The 19,883-nt window shown below is 40.5% G+C and overlaps 1 protein-coding gene across 1 annotated transcript in view; it reads right to left on the reverse strand.

The window, feature by feature from the left end:
* Nucleotides 1-19,883, reverse strand: part of Cad87A (cadherin 87A) — an 811,032-nt gene that overhangs the window by 73,035 nt on the left and 718,114 nt on the right. Inside the window, exons 8-9 of the mRNA XM_083131271.1 lie at nt 11,081-11,273; nt 1,831-1,943 (exon numbers count right to left, since the gene is read on the reverse strand). Coding sequence (XP_082987397.1) covers nt 1,831-1,943; nt 11,081-11,273 — 306 coding nt within the window. The remainder of the gene's footprint in view (nt 1-1,830; nt 1,944-11,080; nt 11,274-19,883) is intronic.

Here is a 19,883-nt window from a genome sequence, read left to right on the forward strand (position 1 = left end):
CTTGTGGCTCTCCTTCCTTTTATCCATGTATATAATATATACACAAGGGAGGTCTGTCAATTACTTGAGAACTACTTGACGTATTAAAATGTAACAAACGCCATTCTTAATGATTTTTTCCATGCTTTCAAATAAGCTAAAAATAAAATGGGGTTTCCATTAAAAAAAACTAAGTTCGTGTTGAAAATCGTAGACGTAGTTGAACGTATTGTGTCCACTAATTTCATGAGCCCCTCTCATACCTATATATCTGCAAAATCAGTTTTTCAATATTTATTGTTGTTCACGAAATATTTCCAGTGGTACTTTAGGTGCCGCACCTGGTATATGTGTGTGTATATATATATACACGAGGGTGTACCCAAAAGAAACTGGATTTTTTCTTAAAAAACATGTTGTTTTTTTTCGAAACAACCTTATCACCTTTAAAGTACTCTCCATGACACTTAATTGTCGAATCTGTGATTCCATTCTTGGAAACATTTTTTTAAAACTCATCTGTTGTGATGGCTGACAGCTCCTTCCTCGTTTTTTTCTTCACCTCTTCTACGTCGTCAAATCGCTCTCCCTTCATGTCCCTCTTCATTTGGGGAAACAAAAAAAAAGTCGCACCATGTCTCGTCACCAGTAATGACCTTGGAAAAGAAGTCTGGGTCGGTTTGGAGCTCTTCTTTCATGTTTCCACTCGACACTCTTTTTGCTGGTCTCTCAGATTCCGAGGCACAAATTTCGCAGCGATGCTTCTCATTCCCAAATCTTCCATTAAAATTTGCTGAACCGAGCTCCAAGATAGTCCAGATAACTTCCCCAGCTCTTCAATGGTCCGTTGTCGGTCTTCGAGCACAAGTTCACGAATTTTATCGACATTTTCGTCCGTTCTGGAAGTTGACGGACGTCCAGAATGGGGTTTGTCATCAATCGACATGTCACCTTTCTTGAAGCGAGAAAACCACTCGTACACTTGAGTTTTAGAGAGCCTTGAACATGCTTTGGCAAGAAATGCACCTATTTTATGTAAGTATGTTTTCCCCATAGCGCTGTCCTTGTAAGCTGTGTTCAACATCACAACCGTTTCTGGGGAAATTTTTCCAGAGCAGGAAACAAAATTTCACAGCCACACGCTGTTCTCTTACATCGGCCATCATGAAAACGAGGTGCGAGCGAAACTGCTTTTACGAAAAAATCACCGTGACCAGAGACAACCTTCTCCGGTGAAGCCACTAGGTGCACTGAACTCATGAGTCGCTCGATGCTTGCCTGGCGGGAAAAATTCGTACTACGGAAGCTCCGCCGAACGCAGTGTTATTCCGTTTTTTTTGGGGTACCCCTTCGTATGTGTGTGTGTGTGTGTGTGTGTGTATATATAAAAGGGATAGAATGAGAAAGAGTGCCAGAAGGGCAGATAAACAAAAATGGCATAGGAGACAGTAAACACTTACCACACTTGAAGAAGAAAAGTCTGATACAAGGGGGGTCTGTCTGGAAAGTTTACAATTTTTTAAAAATTATGGGCAAACTGATGATGGAATCTGAATACATCTTGCACTGCCTCTTAGCGGCAAGTTTTGCATACTGTCTGCTGAAGACAATTAAAACCACACAGCAGAAATGATTCCTTTATCTAACTGTTGGGTCCCGGATTCGATACCCGGTGGAGGCACATAGTGGTTCGGATCCCACTTTAAGCTGTAGGTCCAGTCTCCATTAGCCTTACTGTGCATAAAGTGGACTTGAAAAACCAACTCAATCAATCAATCAATTTATCTAATTGTTGATGCTTTGATGTCTATTCTCCTTCCCAATCACCCCTCTGGAGGTAGATGTGCTTACCCTGACTGTGATTGTGAGAACTCCTGTCGATTCAGACAAAGATTCCTTATCCAGGGGTTTCGCAGTCCGTAGTTCTCCCGTCTCTGGATCCAATAAGAAGTAATCCTGTGGATCTGACAAAAAAGATAACAACATTATTAATTTGAGTTTACTGCTTAACAACACAATGCAATGCTTTTTTGGTTTAAATTTCTTTCTGTACTGAATCTTTCATTTACTACATTCTCATTCTCTGAACAAACCGGTTATGAATAATTTAATTCAACTTTATTTTAAATAAATTACAACTGATGTCACACATTGGTACTGCATTGTGCGGAATTTAAAAATTTACAAATTATTTTTATTGAATTAAAGCAACTGCTTTAGTGGTTCTAATGTTGGAACAGCACTGCACATGCTGTATGTGATTGTTGTTGTAACGGCACACAGAACTCAAACTGCATCAATTAACATGGTTACTAGCATATACATAGGCTCCTTTTTCTTTTTTTACTGGAATCGTAAAGGTGGATATTACATAGATGCGTTCTGCGGGGGGGGGGGGGGGGGGTTAGACCATAAAATATTTCATAACTAGTCTCTATAACTTTCGTTTTAAAAGTTGTCTAAAGGGAAACAAAATGGTAATTGGAGTTCATATTAAGGGGGGTTCCATTTACCACTTCAATTTTCCCAAAGATCTTTACTGCTTTCATATAAAAATTTTGATTTTCTACAAATTTCGGGAGGGGCTCTAACAGCATCAACTCCTCCTGCATGCGCCAATGGAGACAATTAAAAGTGTACTTTTGGTTTCCTTGCAATGATTGTGTCTGATCTTCTCAATTGATGCATTCGTAGTGCATCACACAGTACAGCAGCTGATAAATGTACTCATTCCTGTGTATATTTTGATGCACCAGAGGTGCACATGAATTAATATTTTTTGTTATTTGACATCGCTTTTCTGCCACTTTTGGCAAATCACGAGGATGAGGATGGGTGATGATTAGATTTTTTAAAGGGACATTCACAAATAACGCCCAGGCCTGGACTCGAACCCGGTAACTTCGTTGGCAAGATCACAAGTAGGTGCACATGCAACTTGGACCCATTCTGTATTAGCATAGTTGCTGCTGAGTAAGTTCATGCAGTGTAGCCACCTGCAGGTGCAGCCTGATGATTCAAGTATGTGTGGATACTTTACACAAAGCATGCACTGCTCCAACTGACAGTAGTGGCTCTCATGCTAGTCATGCTCGGCATGATCTATTTTACAGCAAAATAAAATGTATCTGTGCTTATTAACATGAAAATATAAAATCCATACTGATACATGCGTCACCACAGTGGTTTGAAAAGGGCATGTGCATGTGATTTGGGTCAGCTGCGGTTTCTCTCCCGAGGTCCAAGTAGTGGTGTTAATATAATTTATGTGACTGTCTCACGCGATTATGAAATTCAAGTGTTCTGAGGACTGCGTTCTGCTAATTGGTGAGCATGACCATATTGATTTCTTTCCAGCTGCCACTGCTAACTGATTGAAACCCAAACACATGCATACCTGGACATTTTTACGCAACTAAGTAGCAATCAACTAAGGTAGTCCAATGGTGGGCTTAATTCCTCACAGCCCCTTATGCTGCACCCATGCCTTTTCTTTGCATGAGAGAAATTAGTCACTGAGCACTTTTGGTCATTTTTCCTTAGCCACATTGTTTCAAAGTTCCAAGTTCACATTGAAAGCACAAATTATATTTTCGAATTCTAAACACATTAAATTTTGACCGAATTTCAATTTTTATCATGGACAGTAATTAAAATTTGGAGCTTTAAATTTTTGTTTTTTAAACATCAATATTTTTACATGTACGTGTAATGACACGACATTTTCATCTGCATAGGTAGTTCTACTAAACAGAATGTCAACAGTACTGATGATGGAGGGTACTTTTGAGCATTTCGGTATGTATAACACCATGTTTTATTTCATTTGATGAAATGTAATTTTCTCAAGGATTTTTTAGAAAAATATGGAACTACTTCCAATGTCGAAAGTCACTAAAAAGCCACTTGGCAAGCTTAGCTTTCAAAGGCCTGTTGTGCCATGGAATCTGAGTTAGTTAAGGAACATTAGCGTACATAAACCAGTGCTCGAAGTGGAAATTGTTAAGTGGGGGTAAGTTTATTCCAGCCTTGAAGCTAGTTGGGAATGTTCTTTTGTTTAACATGGAGACAATGAGAAATTTGGAGGGAGCTTTGCATAAATTTTCAAAGTTGGGGGAATATCATTCCACTGCATCCACCTCCACTTGCGAGCACAGATAGGAACGAGAAACAATACTACTACTAAAAAAATAAAAAATACGAAACAGCTGAGAACGAATTCAAAGCACTTGTAAACTATAAATCCAAAATATGTTACCCACAAAGATATGGTAATTAAAATTATGTTTGTTTCCAGTGTATCCAACGGAGTGATTAAGGAGCTTGAGTCCCAGCGAAACGAAAACACTTGGGACAGAAAATGGAATGGAATAAAGGGTGTTGACAAAGAATTAGGTCTAAACATTTTTGAAGGAGGAGGTGAGATAAAAGAAGGTACAAATCCAGAACGGCCTAGACTGATATCAAACAAATTAGATGCTTATCTGGTTTGTTCTTCAGTTGGCCAGAGAACCAGAGAAGAGACATCTGCTGAAACACTTTCTACATTTCAAAGTGAAGAGAACTGGAAGAAAAAATACAATTGTGATTTTTTTTATCCATTGCTGTATATTTTAATTGGTGAAATGAAAAGAAGATTTAGTGGTGAAACTTTGGAAGTTTCTGAAGCCAGTGAAAGATTTATTCATCTGGATGAAGAAGGAGCTGTACTTTCCATTGAGCTTTACTCCATTCCTGGTATTGACATATCAATGTTGACGGCAGAAATGACCATTTTAAGAAATGTAATAGAAAGTTCAGGTTTGAGTTTGAAACTGCGCTTTTGAAGAATGTTTTTCCAAAGATGTGAGAGGACATTTTCTGCTATGAGGCGAATCCACAACTGGTTGCATTGCAAAATGGGTCAAGAGAGATTGAAGAATTTAATGATCTTAAACTCTGAATCAGATGTTGTTAAAAAATTAACTTAGACGATTTGATTGATGTGTACAGTTTGAAGAAAGAAAAACGTAAAATAACTTTGTGTTGAGTCAGCAGTTACTGTTGAGGCATCAAAAGATCTTTACAATTGAATTATTCTGAAGCTTACTATTGTACCGTAACTTTTTTAAAGTAATACGAGTATTGTATCAATAAAAAAATAATGAAATGCAAAATGCAATAATTGTACTGTTTTGCTTCTTTTAAAACTGACAACCAATATACTAATTAATATTTGTTTACTTAGGCGAGGAAATTTAACATTTTCAAATCTAAAAGGCCTAAAACTCAGGGTTTTTAAGTTGCTTTTTTTTAAAAAAAAAAATATCCGGGGGAAGGCCTCCGGACCCCTTATAAACTAGGGGATATTCAATAACCCTCAGGTACATCATATGCTTCTCCCAGAGTCTGCCCCCCCCCCCCAAAGCAAAAGCTTAAACTTCGCCCATGTCCATAAATATGCAGACAATTCATGGAAAATGCAAAAAACACTGTATTGTATGTAAAATGCGCAATATACCTCAAAATATGATAAATAAGTGACACAATTGCAGCATTCTGTGTAAAATGTATACTCCGAACAGAGGATATGTAGAAAGTATGTAGCATGATATTTCCTACACATCATATGCAACATTTTAACTATATTCCTTTTCTGGAATGTCTGGAGTAGTGACGCGTAAAGGGGAAAGCTTGGGCGGGGCCAGAATAGGTGGAGCAGGGTACAGAATGCAGAATTCCCCTAGTAGGCTTGCGAGCTGTCATGCTTACTACAGGACTACTGGACCAGTCGAGTCGCCCCTCCCATGTGGTTCCCTCTCCTCTGTGCATTCATTGGACAAGGCACACACCGCAACGTGCGCTAAGGGCACGTTCATATTCTCTTACTCAGCCTTTGCAAAGAAATAAAATATGTGATTACATAAAAATCAGTGATAACCATGATAATCAAAGTAATAGTAACTTTATATTGTAGAAAAAGAAACAGCAAGTCCAGACGTCTTCTTTTCTTTGCAAACAAGTACAATAATGTCATCTCGAATTACTTTCACATTCCTATGTATACCGGTATTTAACAAGGCAAGTCCATTAAACCTACTTTCACTAGATGTACTCCGAAGATAAGTTTCCAGTCTTTTCACTTGTACTTGTTTGCGGAAGTGTAGCCAACATCTTCAAAAGTGTATGAATGGTGGGATACAGATGTTCGTTGCATTGGAAAAAATGTTTCAATAGCTTGGAGACTTCCTTTCATAACATGATCACTTCTCCTGTACTGAAAAACTGACTCATCTGAATTCATACTTCTCGATAGTACTAAGCCAATGTCGTTAGGATGAATATTAGCATAGACCAATGATATTAGGCACTCGTACACAATTTTCACTGGATGATGATGCATCATTTGAGTTCGTCTCTGCACCACATGAATTCACAACGGTGCTACTTACAACTTTTTTCATTTTCACTCGATTCTACGAAATTACTGTCTGCCTACTCCACATCCAACAGAGCAGATTTTTTAATAACTATTCATTCTTTTATTTGGACCCATGGACGTCCGTAGGATTTTTTCCAGGGCGGGGCAAGGAAGGTATTTTTTTCCAGGGGTGGCAAACAAGGCACATTTTCCCCAATAATAGTATTGTTCCCTCAAAAAACATTGCTTAAATTTGAATTTGTCATTTTCATACAATAATTAATAAATATTGTTGTGGCTGAAATGAAATTGTCAAAATTATATAATTTTTTGTTGACTTTCATTTTCCAGGGGGGCACGCCCCCCCTTGCCCCCCTTCCGGACACCCATGTTTGGACCTGATTTTTTAATAAAATACGAATACCTTTCCTTTTGTTTCTCGCTCATTTTTGTTTAATGTGTACTGTGCAGAAAGTACACCAGTGGCAGCGCAGTATAAAAATATAAAGATAAAACGTTGTGAGTAAACGAAAGTTACTGTAACACATTAATTATAAACACAAAAGAACATAAACAAACTAAATCAATTAATAGATAAAGTGTGAAATGATATACTTATGTTTTTGTCTAAGTTTTGCCGAGGTGTTCATTTGGGGACAAATTGTAGTATGCTGTTAGGTGAACAGAGTTGCCAGAAACATGCTTCTTATTCTGACGAAGTTGCAGGATGAATTGGAAGTTCTAAAGAAGGGTGCAACGATTGATAAATGGTGCTGTTCTGTTCCAAACTGTGATTCCTCTTATTTGAAAATGATATACAATGATTATACAATTGTGAAAAAAGCAATTTCCTGCATAACATGATGGCACAAGGTGTGGATGGGTTTTGACCCCCCCCCCCATGAGTATGAATGTTATGAAGGTAATTAGTACAGCCTTGGTGTTCTGTAGTACGATGAATGACCATCCTAATTAACATCGCTCAAAAAACACTAGACGAAACCGTTTATAACAGATTTATTGGACTTGCCTAGGGCTTTTACGCACTCACAACATACACGAGTTCACTGAACTCCATTCGTCTCTCCCTTGTCTATCACAAAAACTTCCATTTCCTCCAGCCCGAACGCACTATATCCCTTACCAATATCCTCGGAGCCTTGGCAGGCCATATACACCACAATACGAAAATTATGGTTTGCAAACTGGTTGAATTTGGGATTCGGACAGCTACAACCGAACATCTGGTGAGGCGGGATATACACAAAACCCTGATTTAGGTAGCAGGTTGATTTTCGGTCTCTCCGATAAAACTTGAAATTCGTCTTTTACCTCAGGAAAATAAATAAATTCTGAGAGCGAATTCTTAGGTGTCCAAGCCAACATTCAGATATGCAAGCGCAGTGAACTTCTCACAGAGAAAACGGATTAGCGTGGCACCCTCGAATCTCTGATTTCGTAGCGTAGTCTACATGCTTCGCAGACGTTTTCGATGTTTCGTTGCGATCCAGTAAGGTGAGGGTGCGCAAAGATGCAGAGCACCGCTTCCCACATAGTATCATGGCAAAATTTCTACCCAATAGTTAACTTTGCACATGGCCCCATAAATGCAGGTCCTTCTCAATTGTGTACTAGTAATATTTCGCCTTGGAATCAGCAAGTTCGGGTTCGAGCGGCCCACGGTGAAGGCACATAATGCTCCGGATCTCACTCTAAACGGTAGGTCCAGTCAAAAAGTAGAGACCTAGATTTACACTTTACGACTCATTAGAGGAAGTCAAAACACTTTCCATTTGTTCATTCAATTGCTTTCTTAATAAACATGCTACTACCTGTACAATATTTCGTAGGAGAATACCGTAACTACAGCTGTTTGTTAACTTACTCTTTCAGACAACTAAGCAGACTGTAAGCTTCATATTTGCATTTCCCTTTATTTATTTTTACATTGTTTGAATAAGCAGAACACTATTTTTTGTGCTTCATTACAAATAAATGTCGGCAACTGTAATAAACACATTCACCAAAAAGGGAAACGGGTTCATTCGCGATAAAGGAAATGTGATAATATACGCAACTAAATTTATTTCCCACGTACTACGGTCGTAGTAAAACGCAGTCTTTTGTAGACGAAGAATCTCCTACAGACTGATTCTTGCATCAAATCAAACTGAAACACGACAGTTTTAGACTTTGTAATCCTCGAAAGTACACATGAATCATAAGTTACTGCAACCGTCATATATTTTAGATAAGCAGAAATCCTTGCCCAGAGCCAATTTCATCATTTACACAATACTACGTTCCCCAGACCCGACTGTGTTTATTGCCCTTGCACACACATAAAACGGGAAACGAGACTTTGGCTGCATTTACGAGTTCGCTTTTCCTGGCACCACGACAGAGACCGGTTTTGAGGGCATCTTGTAAACCGGGAAGGGGTAATAGAATGGCGAGAGAGCCTGTTTCGAACAGGAAGTAGAGGCCGTACAAGGCAGATTGCAGGAATATTATAAAACCCATAGACATAAGAACAGTAGTGTACTATAACTGACTTTAATACTCCGCGAAAGATGATTTAAGGTGCGAAGCCGTTGAATTCTGAAGACGCAGCTGGGAAAATTATATATCTTCATCAGTCACACCATACCTTTAAGCAAAGTGCTTTTTTTCCTCTTCCCATCGTAACTCACAAAAGGGATCATTTTGTGGGCCCATTATATCCACCGCGGTTTTCTATCGAGAGAAGACTGTGGGAAGAAAATTGACCATAGATTACATGTAACCTTTCCTTTGATAACTTTGGAAATGTTATTAAGCTCGCCCCTGCATGATAAAGCCGTCACTCTCTGACGGGGGAAAAAAGCTGCAGGCTTTCAAGCGGCATTATAAAAACAATCTACGAAGTTAATAGGGTGCCCGCAGTTGGGGTTTTAAACGAACTAAATTTCCATTTCTTTTTCTCGCACCGAAACACGTGATTCCACAACATGCTGCTAATGTGCTTACGCAATAAGATAAAGTAAACCCTCACCTCCTCCCCATACACATTTGCACAAATTCTACCAAGGGACTCCTCTCCTATAATCAGTGGAGGATTTATAAAATTTGGTCCCCTAGGCTATCCTTTGTTTTGGGCTCTGTCGACATTATTGTTATTATTATTATTAACAATTTTGTTATCATGACACTCCACTTCTATTAATTGCATTCTAACACTCCTTTAAAAAATCTGCTGAAAAAATTGACTTGATTTTACGGTAGACATGTACTCCGGTTAAAATGCAGTAGTGAAAATATGGTTATGATGTAAGAAGTTATTTAAATGCTAGAAACTCCTTCCTTCTACCTTCTTTAAGGACTTGACAGGTTGGTTTATTTCGCTATTATCACAATATTAAGGACTTTTTAATAGTCGATGGTCTTTGTCACATCTGCCCTTTCAGCGTTTCGTTTTTGTGCGGCCCCTAGGCTATAGCATAGGATAGCCTAGTGGCAAATCCCTGCCTGGTCACGATTAGCTTATATGATCATAAAGTGGGCCTAAAACAAATTTCACAACTTCTAGAATGACGAAGAAATGGGTGCAATGGATGATATTGAACTTGACGTCATCCCGCAGTGTACTCTGGGAAGAAATCGGGCAAGCAGATTCCCGTGTTAAGGCAAGCGTACGAGAAGCCTTCTTACAGCGAGAAAATTTGCATTTAACCACTTTACACATTTTTCACGGTTTCTGTAGGGCTTCGTAAAAGGTAAAAAGTACACATTCCTCAGGTGTTCACGATAATCGTACCTTGAATCACTTCGGCAAAGACCATACGCATAATTTTCAAAGCAGGATCTGATCTGTTTGCCCGAAATATGGCGCAATGAATTGTGGAGGAAGTTGGTTTATGTCATCCATTAGATACCATCTGCAGGCTGAAAGTGAACAAGTGTACAATTACACTGAGTCTTCGTAGATACACAATAGTTCGCAGTAGGCAATATGTTGTCCCCTAAAGGCGGTCATACATTAACGTAAAATCACGTCGAGGTCATTACATTTTGCACGCAACGTAGAAATCCGACAGTATTTGGAAACCTGCGGATGGTACGCGCCGTAATTTTCGTATGCACCCCCGTAATTTTCCTACGGCCCAAACGTTTAGACAGCCTTAACTTTTCTGTGTTTACGCGTGCGTAAAGGCGGCGGAGGATGAAAGGGCAGGTTGGGACAGGAAGGAACCAATGGAGATAATTGCCCTGCTCTTCTCTCGGCCAAGACCCAGCTACTGTGAACAACGATAATCCGTGAGGTACCACCGCTGAAAGGTCGGTCCCTGGGAACCCCATCTGTAGAAAGCAAGTAGTACGGGACTATACTTGGAAGAACTGTGCTCGGAGGGAGGGGTGTAAGGATGAAAATATACGTCACAGTTATATGTCTCGGCAATCTGGCGTAACGTACTTGCGTAAATAAGGAGCGGATTTAGTTGCGTATTTTCACGTTAGTATTTGGGCCGCTTAAGAAACACTTTCTAACAGTAAAGCATGAACATTAGCATTATATAAAACGCTAGTAGTTTCTTTACTTACTTCCTTTCTCGCGTTTGGTGTCATCCACTCGAATTAGACGCATCTATCGCAGTCGAACAGTAGGTTAGGCTACAATATCAAATATTTTTTAAAAAAATAAATAAAAAAAGCACTTCTTACTTGTAACCAGTTCGTAGATGACCTTCCTCGGTTGTCCTCTGTCCCCATCCTTTGCCTGGATGGTCATGACTAGCGTCCCTATGGGGTCGTCCTCCTTCACTATGCCTGTCAACGATCCCAGAAACATGGGTGGGGTGTTCTGGACATCCTTTACTTTGATCTCCACAGGAGTAGTACTGTTGTGTTCTCCGTCCTGTAACAATACGCAAAAAAAAAAAAAAAAAAAAAAAAATCAAGTATTATAGTCATTTAAAAATTGCAATATTAGTGTGCGTATATATTCATTAGAATACTACTTCAGGTTTGAGGAGAGGGCACGATTTACTTGGATGCCTATATAAGTTGTGTGCACAAAATCACATATGAAAGACAAACTCTACTCTATATCTATACTGTATTTCCTCGAATATAATCCCGCCGGCCCCCGTGGCGGGGTGGTTAGCACATCTCGCTACGACGCCACGGGTCCCGGGTTCGAATTCCGACCTGGGCATGGATGTTTGTGAGTCTCCATTCATCAATTTCATCATATCATCACTCATCCCCATCTTCGAAAATTAGCCAAAAGTGGCACAAAAAGCGAAGTAAAAATCAATCAATCGAATCTAACCCGGACTTTTTTGGGTAAAATTTCATCTCTAAAATTATAGCGTCTATTATAATCGATAGCGCATTAGATTCGAGTGCAATGCGTAACATAAATCCATTATTGTATAAAATTAACATGTGTGCATTACATTCATTAACAAATATGGTTTTAAGACTGAAAATTTGAGTGCACATCACATTCGAGTAAATATGGTACTGGTCGATTATAGATCATTTAGTAGTGCACATAATATCGACTGACAGTTATTAAGACAATTTACCTCAACACTTGCCGCGCAAAAGTCGATTATTATTATTCTTGTGATCAAAGTTTTCAATTCAACTTTCAAAAAGTGTCCCTTATTGCAGTGGATATGAGACCTGAAAATATGTGAAATATTATGTTTCTCTGTGTATCGACTGCCTGATATCTGAAGATCCCTGGTTCGATCCTTCATACAAGCACATTGCACCGTGGTTCGGATCATTTTAAACTGTAGGTGCTGCCGTATTGACCTAGATATGAACAAAACTTTGTCTGATATTTGAAAGACCGGGGGGAAAAGTTCGCCGAATTGTGATTTTGGTACCAAAGGATCCGGATTCGAGGCCTGGGATGTTTCTTTGTGAGTGTCAATTCCATATAATAATCTTTCAGCCAACTTCCGTGGCGGAGTGATTAGCACAGCACTTTACGACGCCAGGGTCCTCGGGGGCCTCCCCGATGGCTCAGTGGTAGTGTTTGTAATCCAGAGGTCCCGGGTTCGATACCCGGTGGAGGCACATAGTGGTTCGGATCCCACTATAAACTGTAGGTCCAGTCCCGATTAGCCTTACTGTGCACAAAGTGGACTTAAAACGCCAAATCAAACCAAGCCAGGGCCCTCGGGTTCGAATCCCGGCCTGGACGTAGGTATTCTTTGTGAGTGTACAATCATCAATTTCATATCATCACGCATCCTCATCGTCACGATTAGCCAAAAGTGTCACAAAAGCTATGCAAAATAACCTAATTCAATCTACTAATCATCTTTCATATGTATCGTCAAGGTTAGCCTAAACGAACATGCAAAAATGAGACGTAAAATAGAAACAAATTTACATGAAACCCGTACATACATAAAAAACAAATTCTGGCTATTTTTATACATAAAATGCACCCCCTCCTGCTTTCAATATTCGCTACACAGGGAGGGAGAGGAGGGGTCTTGGCTCTGCTTTACCTGGCAGTGTCACACTTTTGTACTATTTCCCGCTGTCAACTAATATTGAACCCAACACGCGCGCCGCCTAGTAGCGAAACCGCAAAACAGAAAAACATGGCGAAAGGAGCAGAACGAGCGCGTAAACTGAGGTTGACAAATTGGATTAAAACGAAGCAATATTGGCCGTGAAACAGGGAAAGCGACATGCTTAATTTGACGCAGCAGGAGCGGGCGATGCGCGTTCCCCAGGTTTGTTCAAGTGGCCGACCCGAAAACACGGTATCGAAGCTGTACGCGCCCGGCAACTGACGAGTTAGTTGATGATATCTGACAACACATTACTGGATGTTTACGAAACGCTCGCGGATCTAATTACGAAGCCTAATTAAGGCCATTCGACACTTGTTTATCGTTTCATCGGGCTATTAGGCCAAAGCCGAATCCTGTCAACATGCATCCCTCACCGCTTCGAAAGCTGCACTGATTTTGAATTTAGGGGACATTAGCAGGCGCAATTAAAGCGCTACCATCGCAATTTATTACCGGAAAATGCATATTTTTCGACGTCCGGCGCACATTTTTCGCGGGGCTAAATGTTCGCGGAATTTCGTTACGTTTCTGTTGTGCAGAAGAAGTTGGTTGATGACGTGCCCGTAATTTTGATTCTGGTTGGTCAGAACGAAAATATTTACATCGGCCAGTCAATGGGCGGGGGGGGGGGTATCTTTTCCAGAAGAGGAGACTGTTTTTCTTTGTCATACAGTACAACACAAATTTGTGTGTATTGAACTACAAAGGTATAGCGATTTCCTGTGCATTGCACCATGCCGTGAAGGCACAAAGGGGGATTTGCTCATTCTCGACATCAGCTATAGTGGAGTTGATGTGTATTTTTTTTTTTAGCTTCGCTTTTCTGCAATGTTAAGTAATACGCGATGACGAGGATGAGTGATGATTGGATGACATTGATGAAGGGACACTCACAAAGAACACACATGCCCAAGCCAGAGCTCGAACCCGAGAAGTTCGGTGACGAGATCGAAAGCGATCAGCACCACACTCACAAGGTAAGAAAGTTAAAATCAACGTGAAACGTGGCCCCTTACATTAAATAATAAACAAAATTAAAATTATTAGGAAAATAGGAACGCCAAGATGAGATGCACCGACTATAGATGTATGCAGAATGTTTAAAAGGTTTAGGGTACAGCTGCTGGAAAAGCAGTTTGAATGCCATTATGAATAGAGCAATGGAGCTAAATAATCAAATTGACCTATTTTCTTCAATAAAATTAATCCCAAAGGGAAATAAGTTCTGAATTCACCTGAATGCAGGTGAGCTGCGACACGGACGAAAAACGACTGAGTGGAGATAATTCTCTGTCGGCGAGAGGGAAGTGGTGGCAGGTTTCAATAAGAGACATCTGGAGAGTTCAAAAAGCCAATATAATGATGCTAAATTAATTTCGCGAAACAGGATCGGTTTGCGAAAACCAGAGTTTTGGCACAAAAGGGAATCGAGGCCAAGTTTCATGAGACTGGTGGCGAAAGTGTGGAGCACATCTTGCATTAAGTAAACGTGGTGGTCATCATCAGTCTTTGTACTGACTCAAGACTTTATGGACACCCTGTCCTTTAATTCTTATTTACAGTCTCTGCTATTAGATATGTGACATTCGAAATTTCGAAGGATTGAATTGAATTTTGTTTTAAGTACACTTTATGCACAGAAAGGCTGATCGGAACTAGACCTACAGTTTAAAGTTGGATCCGAATCACTGTGCCATGTGCCTCCATCGGGTATCGAACCCGGGACCTCTTGATTACAAGGCAACATCGCTACCACTGCGCTATCGGGGAGCCCCTCGAAGGATTGAGTCTTCCACCGGTCGGCGCCCCGTTTCGCCCTGTCTTTCCGCCGTCCCTGTTCAGAGAATGCCCCTCTTCGAAAATGACGCATCCGTTTACGCCAATCCCGCTCCGAAATGGTGCAAAACATCAGCACCACGCAAAAAAAGCACAACAAATCCCCTCCCACACCCTGTCTAGGTTCACTCAAACCAACAGACACAGCGTTTACAAGGCTTGATGCATGCATTACAACCGAGGATCACAATGGGAGATAAATTCTTTCAACAATGTTTTTGTTCCAATAAGTCACTCAACTTGTCCGATAAATCTTTTTTAATCTCTTTCGGCTCCGACCGAACAGGGGCCCCCGTGCAGAAAGAAGCCCCCGGCTCCCCCCTTTCCCTCCGCCACCGAAAACGTTAATCCAATAAAACGCATTCCGTTCCCAAGGTCGGAGGGACAAAATTCGATTGAATCGGAAATGGGCGGTGCGTGAGGCTCGCTAGGCCTAGTTTCCGGAGATGATAAGCCCGTGACGTCACAGCGCGCCAGACGAAAACTTTATTTATTAAACTGGCTGCCGCCGTGATTCCGAAAACTGAAAAGAGAAGGGGGGGAGGGTAACGTTGCACCAGAGGAAGCAGAAACAAATGAACTGCCGTGTTTATTAAATATTGCCGAGCTTGACACTTTTATTGCTGCAAATTACCTTAACTGGTGCGCGAATTGCTCCGAACAATGCAGTGCAACGTGTTTTGTCAGCCCCCTCTATCGTGCACAATCAACATCCACGTTCTGCACCCATCCCCCATGGACGTGCGGGGTGTTTTTTTGAGATATTGTGGCACCAGTCCACTCGTCTTTTTTTTCCTTCCTCTCACGTCATTTATTCGATAGAGAGCTTCCCTGATTTATCCACCCTCCCCCTTTATTTTTTTGTTTCACAAAGGGCCAATTTATGGTCATTTTGGCTCTAAACATACCCTCTCCATAAATATGAATCTTCACCCCCGCAGGTAGAAAATTATGGATAAACCAATGTAGCACTATATCAATGTGAGAATTAAACTTTTTGCTCTCTGGCCGGGGTAAGGGGGAGGGGGGATGCAACCCTGTGCAATGCTGGATTCAAGTGAAACCTGCTTCCTTTTTGAGAAGGAATAAATGCGCGTTGTTATTATTAACATTAAATTTACCATAACCTAAAGAAAAAAAAACTGCATGATGAAACATTCATTCCCTCAAACAAATTAACTTCCCTGAACATTGATTTTTCTCATCTTGTATTGAATTCACTTAGCCAACAAAAACAAATGCTTGAAATATTCTGTAGAAATTTTACAAAATTGTTATTTTTTCATTCTTCTACGCATGTGTTTGTCATTATCTTGTCCTAAACAACTGATTATATAAATTGGAGTCGCCACGTAGCGGAATGGTTACAGTTTTCGTCTTTGATGCGAGCGATCCCGGGTTTGATCTCCGCTGGTAGCTCCAAAATGTAACTAATAGTTGTGTTGATTTTTCTGTTTGGAAAGACGGAAAACAGCGGCGATGGGACTCATGTTCCGACCCAACTAAATGCACAGGTCATGTTTGAGAGCATGAAACGACGCTTGCTTTGCGAAGTAAGTCATGCGGATATTATTTGTGGGTATAGATGGTGGTGGATGAGGGAGAGAATCATTACTAGCAGGGTAGAAACTTTACCTCCGTTGCCAGGGATACTTAGGGTATATTGTGGATGATCCTTGCAATCTCCTTTCGTTAATTCGCAACTTCCTCTTTATTAACGTTAATAATTGGATCTTGAGGCTGATTATTCACTATGCGTTTGTGGTTGCGATTAAGTACAGGTTCTCTGGTAGCTGAATTGTTATCATGATTATCTGGTAATCATTAGAATAGATAATTAATTTCCAGCAAACTCGCTATAATCACGCTTATGATTAGCCTACCTGCATAAGTTGATTACACATAAAATCAACTTCCAGTGTTTCAAAATTGATGCATAGAAAAGTTCTATTGCAATGCATCCTTAATTTTAATAGTAACAACGTTTCGGTATTATATGCATTCTTTTCTTGAAAGTTTTCTTGGAATTGAGCAAAATAAAAAGGGAAAAAGCCAGAAAGGGCGTAACAGTGCTGCAAACATTTGTAGTTCTGTGAATAGAGGACTTTTGCGCACAATCATGTCTGACTTACCTTGTATTCGAAAGGATCAACAAAACAGCACCTAACAAATTAAAACTCAATTCCTAGCTTTCGACGCCTTTTCAAGTTCACCATCCCTTATAATAACCATGAGAAGGGGTCGAAAGCTAGGAACTTATGTTTTATTTTACTGTGTGCTGTGTTTTTGCAAAATAATGTAGCAATTATTACTTTTATTTTAATGTCATTATGTAGTCTATCTATTAAAAAAACACACACCTGCAATAAACGTTTTCTTAAAACAGTCACACTTAAAGAATTTGAAAAATAAGGCTATTATTTTTCGCCCATAAAACTGTAAATATATAACATGGTCATGTTTTTATATTGAAGGAAGGTGAAAAGTTGAGGAAAAGAGTAGAAATTATGTCTAAAGTGTCGGGGGGGGGGGGGCGCCGAAAATCCACCTCGCCCAGGTGAATTTTTTTTCTAGAGCCACCCCTGACGATGAAAAGTATAATACTAATATGTACATAAAGTTTAAAGCTCCCCGTGCCATGAAGGCACATTTAGGGGCTGAGGAGGTAGGGCCTCACATATTCTCCGGCCGCTTTTACCACCCAGGAACCCATTGATTTGGGGCTGGGTGAGCCCCAGAGCCGCTTTATGCGGTGACAAGTCCAGAGAACCTTAGATCACCCACTCCGGGAATCGAACTCGGGTCTCCGCGTGGCAGTCAGACGCACTACCGACTAGACCACCACGGCTATACTATGATAATAATATAAAATTATTGGGTGAGCTCGAGGGTGAAGACCGATATTAGTTGGCGCCACTGTCCGAGTGTAAAATATCGTTCAACGCCACCCTTTGTGCCGGAACAGAAATAACAACAACGGAGCCAGCAAGCCAAGAAGTCGGCCACGGCCGGAACTTGCGACGACAAAACAGGAGTCGCCGCGTCCTACGGGACAGTTCGCGTCACCTCCCGGAGAGAGTCTACTCTCACGGCTCATCTGTATTCGGGAACTCCTCGAAAAACATCAACACATCGAGTCCTCGGGAAGGAAAACGCTCTGCAAAAGGAAGGATGCAGTTCGAGCGAGGGACAAGAAACACATTCTGTTTGGACAACTGTTTCGCCGCGGGGAAGGTACGAGAAAGAAGGCAGGGGAAAGAAGTTTAAACAAGACTGACAAAGAACACAAGAGGAAAGATGAAGAAGAAGATGAAGCAATGGGACTGGAGACACTTCGTCGACAACAAAACTTCGAGAAGGTTGTTTGTTGACGAAGCAAATAGTAGACAATTATTGTTATTATTTCGCGGCGTTTTCCTGCTTCTTTAGGGAGAAAGCGACAATGATGAATAAGGATGAAGATTACGAAGGGATTCGAACCCGGAATCTTCGGTGGCAGATCGTGACTGGACAACCTAACCAAAATGGAGGAGAATACAAATATGGCAATAGTGATAGAAGTTAGTGAAAATATAGGGGCAACATAGATGAAGTTTAACCAAAGATTAGGAGACGAGGGATTAATGATAGAGATTGTCTCGAGACGAGACGATACTTGGGAGTGTCTTGGTCTCGTCTCGTGTTGTAAATGTCTGTCTCGTTCCCGGTCTCGTCTCAAAGGTGGGCTTTTTCCTTCCCTCAATATCCACTCTCAGGTAACAATTTGTATTTTGAACAGATGAAGAGAAATGTAGTCACCGGCAATAAAAACTGGACACCTTGATCCTGAAATACAAGCTTCCGTGTAAGGAGTTATGTGTGTTGCCTAACTCTACGGCGGCGGAAGAACTTGTCATTGAAAATCTGCTGTTAAAATCTACTTATCGCCGTATATTCCATGATCTCAGTGCAGATGATCCGGACTGGAGTGTGCAGATTTGTTGAGTGGTACTTGGCAAGATGCGCCAAACAGATGCATCGGACGAAGAGGTTCAGAAGAATGCCCTCCGCGTTCACCAGACATCACGCCACTACACTTTTTGTATAGGGATACATGAAAGATAAACTTTGCCGTACAAAACCGGCAGGAGCCGACGAATTGAAGGCAGCAATGGAAAGAGAATGCGCCCAAATACCGAAAGGAATAGTTCTTGATGGTCGCGATTCCATTGCTTCGCAGTGCCTGGCCCAGCAACAGTCATCATTCCGCAAACAGGCGTTGACAAGGAAAAATTATTCATGTCTCCAGATTATTTTTAAATTTTGAAAATGAACTGTATCTTTACAAACACTGATGTTATAATCATTCAAAGTGTGTATACAGTAGTTGTATTGATGATATTATAAACCCGAGAAAGTATGAACCCCCCTCAAGCAGATTTGCCTACACTTAAAACAAGCTCAACATGAGCATATGAGCTTTTTGCTCAAGTGTGGAACCCCCTCTAATCCAAGATTTTTGTAAAAATGCCCTCGGGAATTTCCTGAGAAAGTATGACCCCCCTCAGATTGATTTACCTACACTTATAAAAGGCACTTCTGTGAGATTGTTGTCCATAAATTTGTTAAAAATATGCCCCTCTTGATATTTTTTTTGCCCACACATAAAAGTAGGCCACCTATACCCATATACACACCCACACCCACACCCACACACACACACACATATTTACTTCCGGTTTAAGTTCAATTGGATACCAGGTTCAAATTGTATATTAAAACAATGCAATATGCAGAGACCCTCTAGAATTGCTCCGTGACTCTCTCATTTCTTACATCATAAACATATGATTTTTCACCTATGAGAATAACACTACATATGGTGTCATCAGGTAATGCCTCATGGAATTCACAGATAATTTTAATATTTGTTCTGTCATTCACCACAACTTGTTTCCTTTTTGAAGTGTTGATTACAAACATGGGTCTCTGTGCTTTGAATTCATCTGGTGTGTAATACATATCAGTATTGCCAGTAGTGACTCTTTTGAAGGATGTAAATGCTTCATATAATTTAAGGAAATCATCCTTGGACATGTCTAAAT

This window comes from Lepisma saccharinum, chromosome 11 (assembly GCF_977018435.1).
Source record: "Lepisma saccharinum chromosome 11, izLepSacc3.1, whole genome shotgun sequence".
NCBI lineage: Eukaryota > Metazoa > Arthropoda > Insecta > Zygentoma > Lepismatidae > Lepisma > Lepisma saccharinum.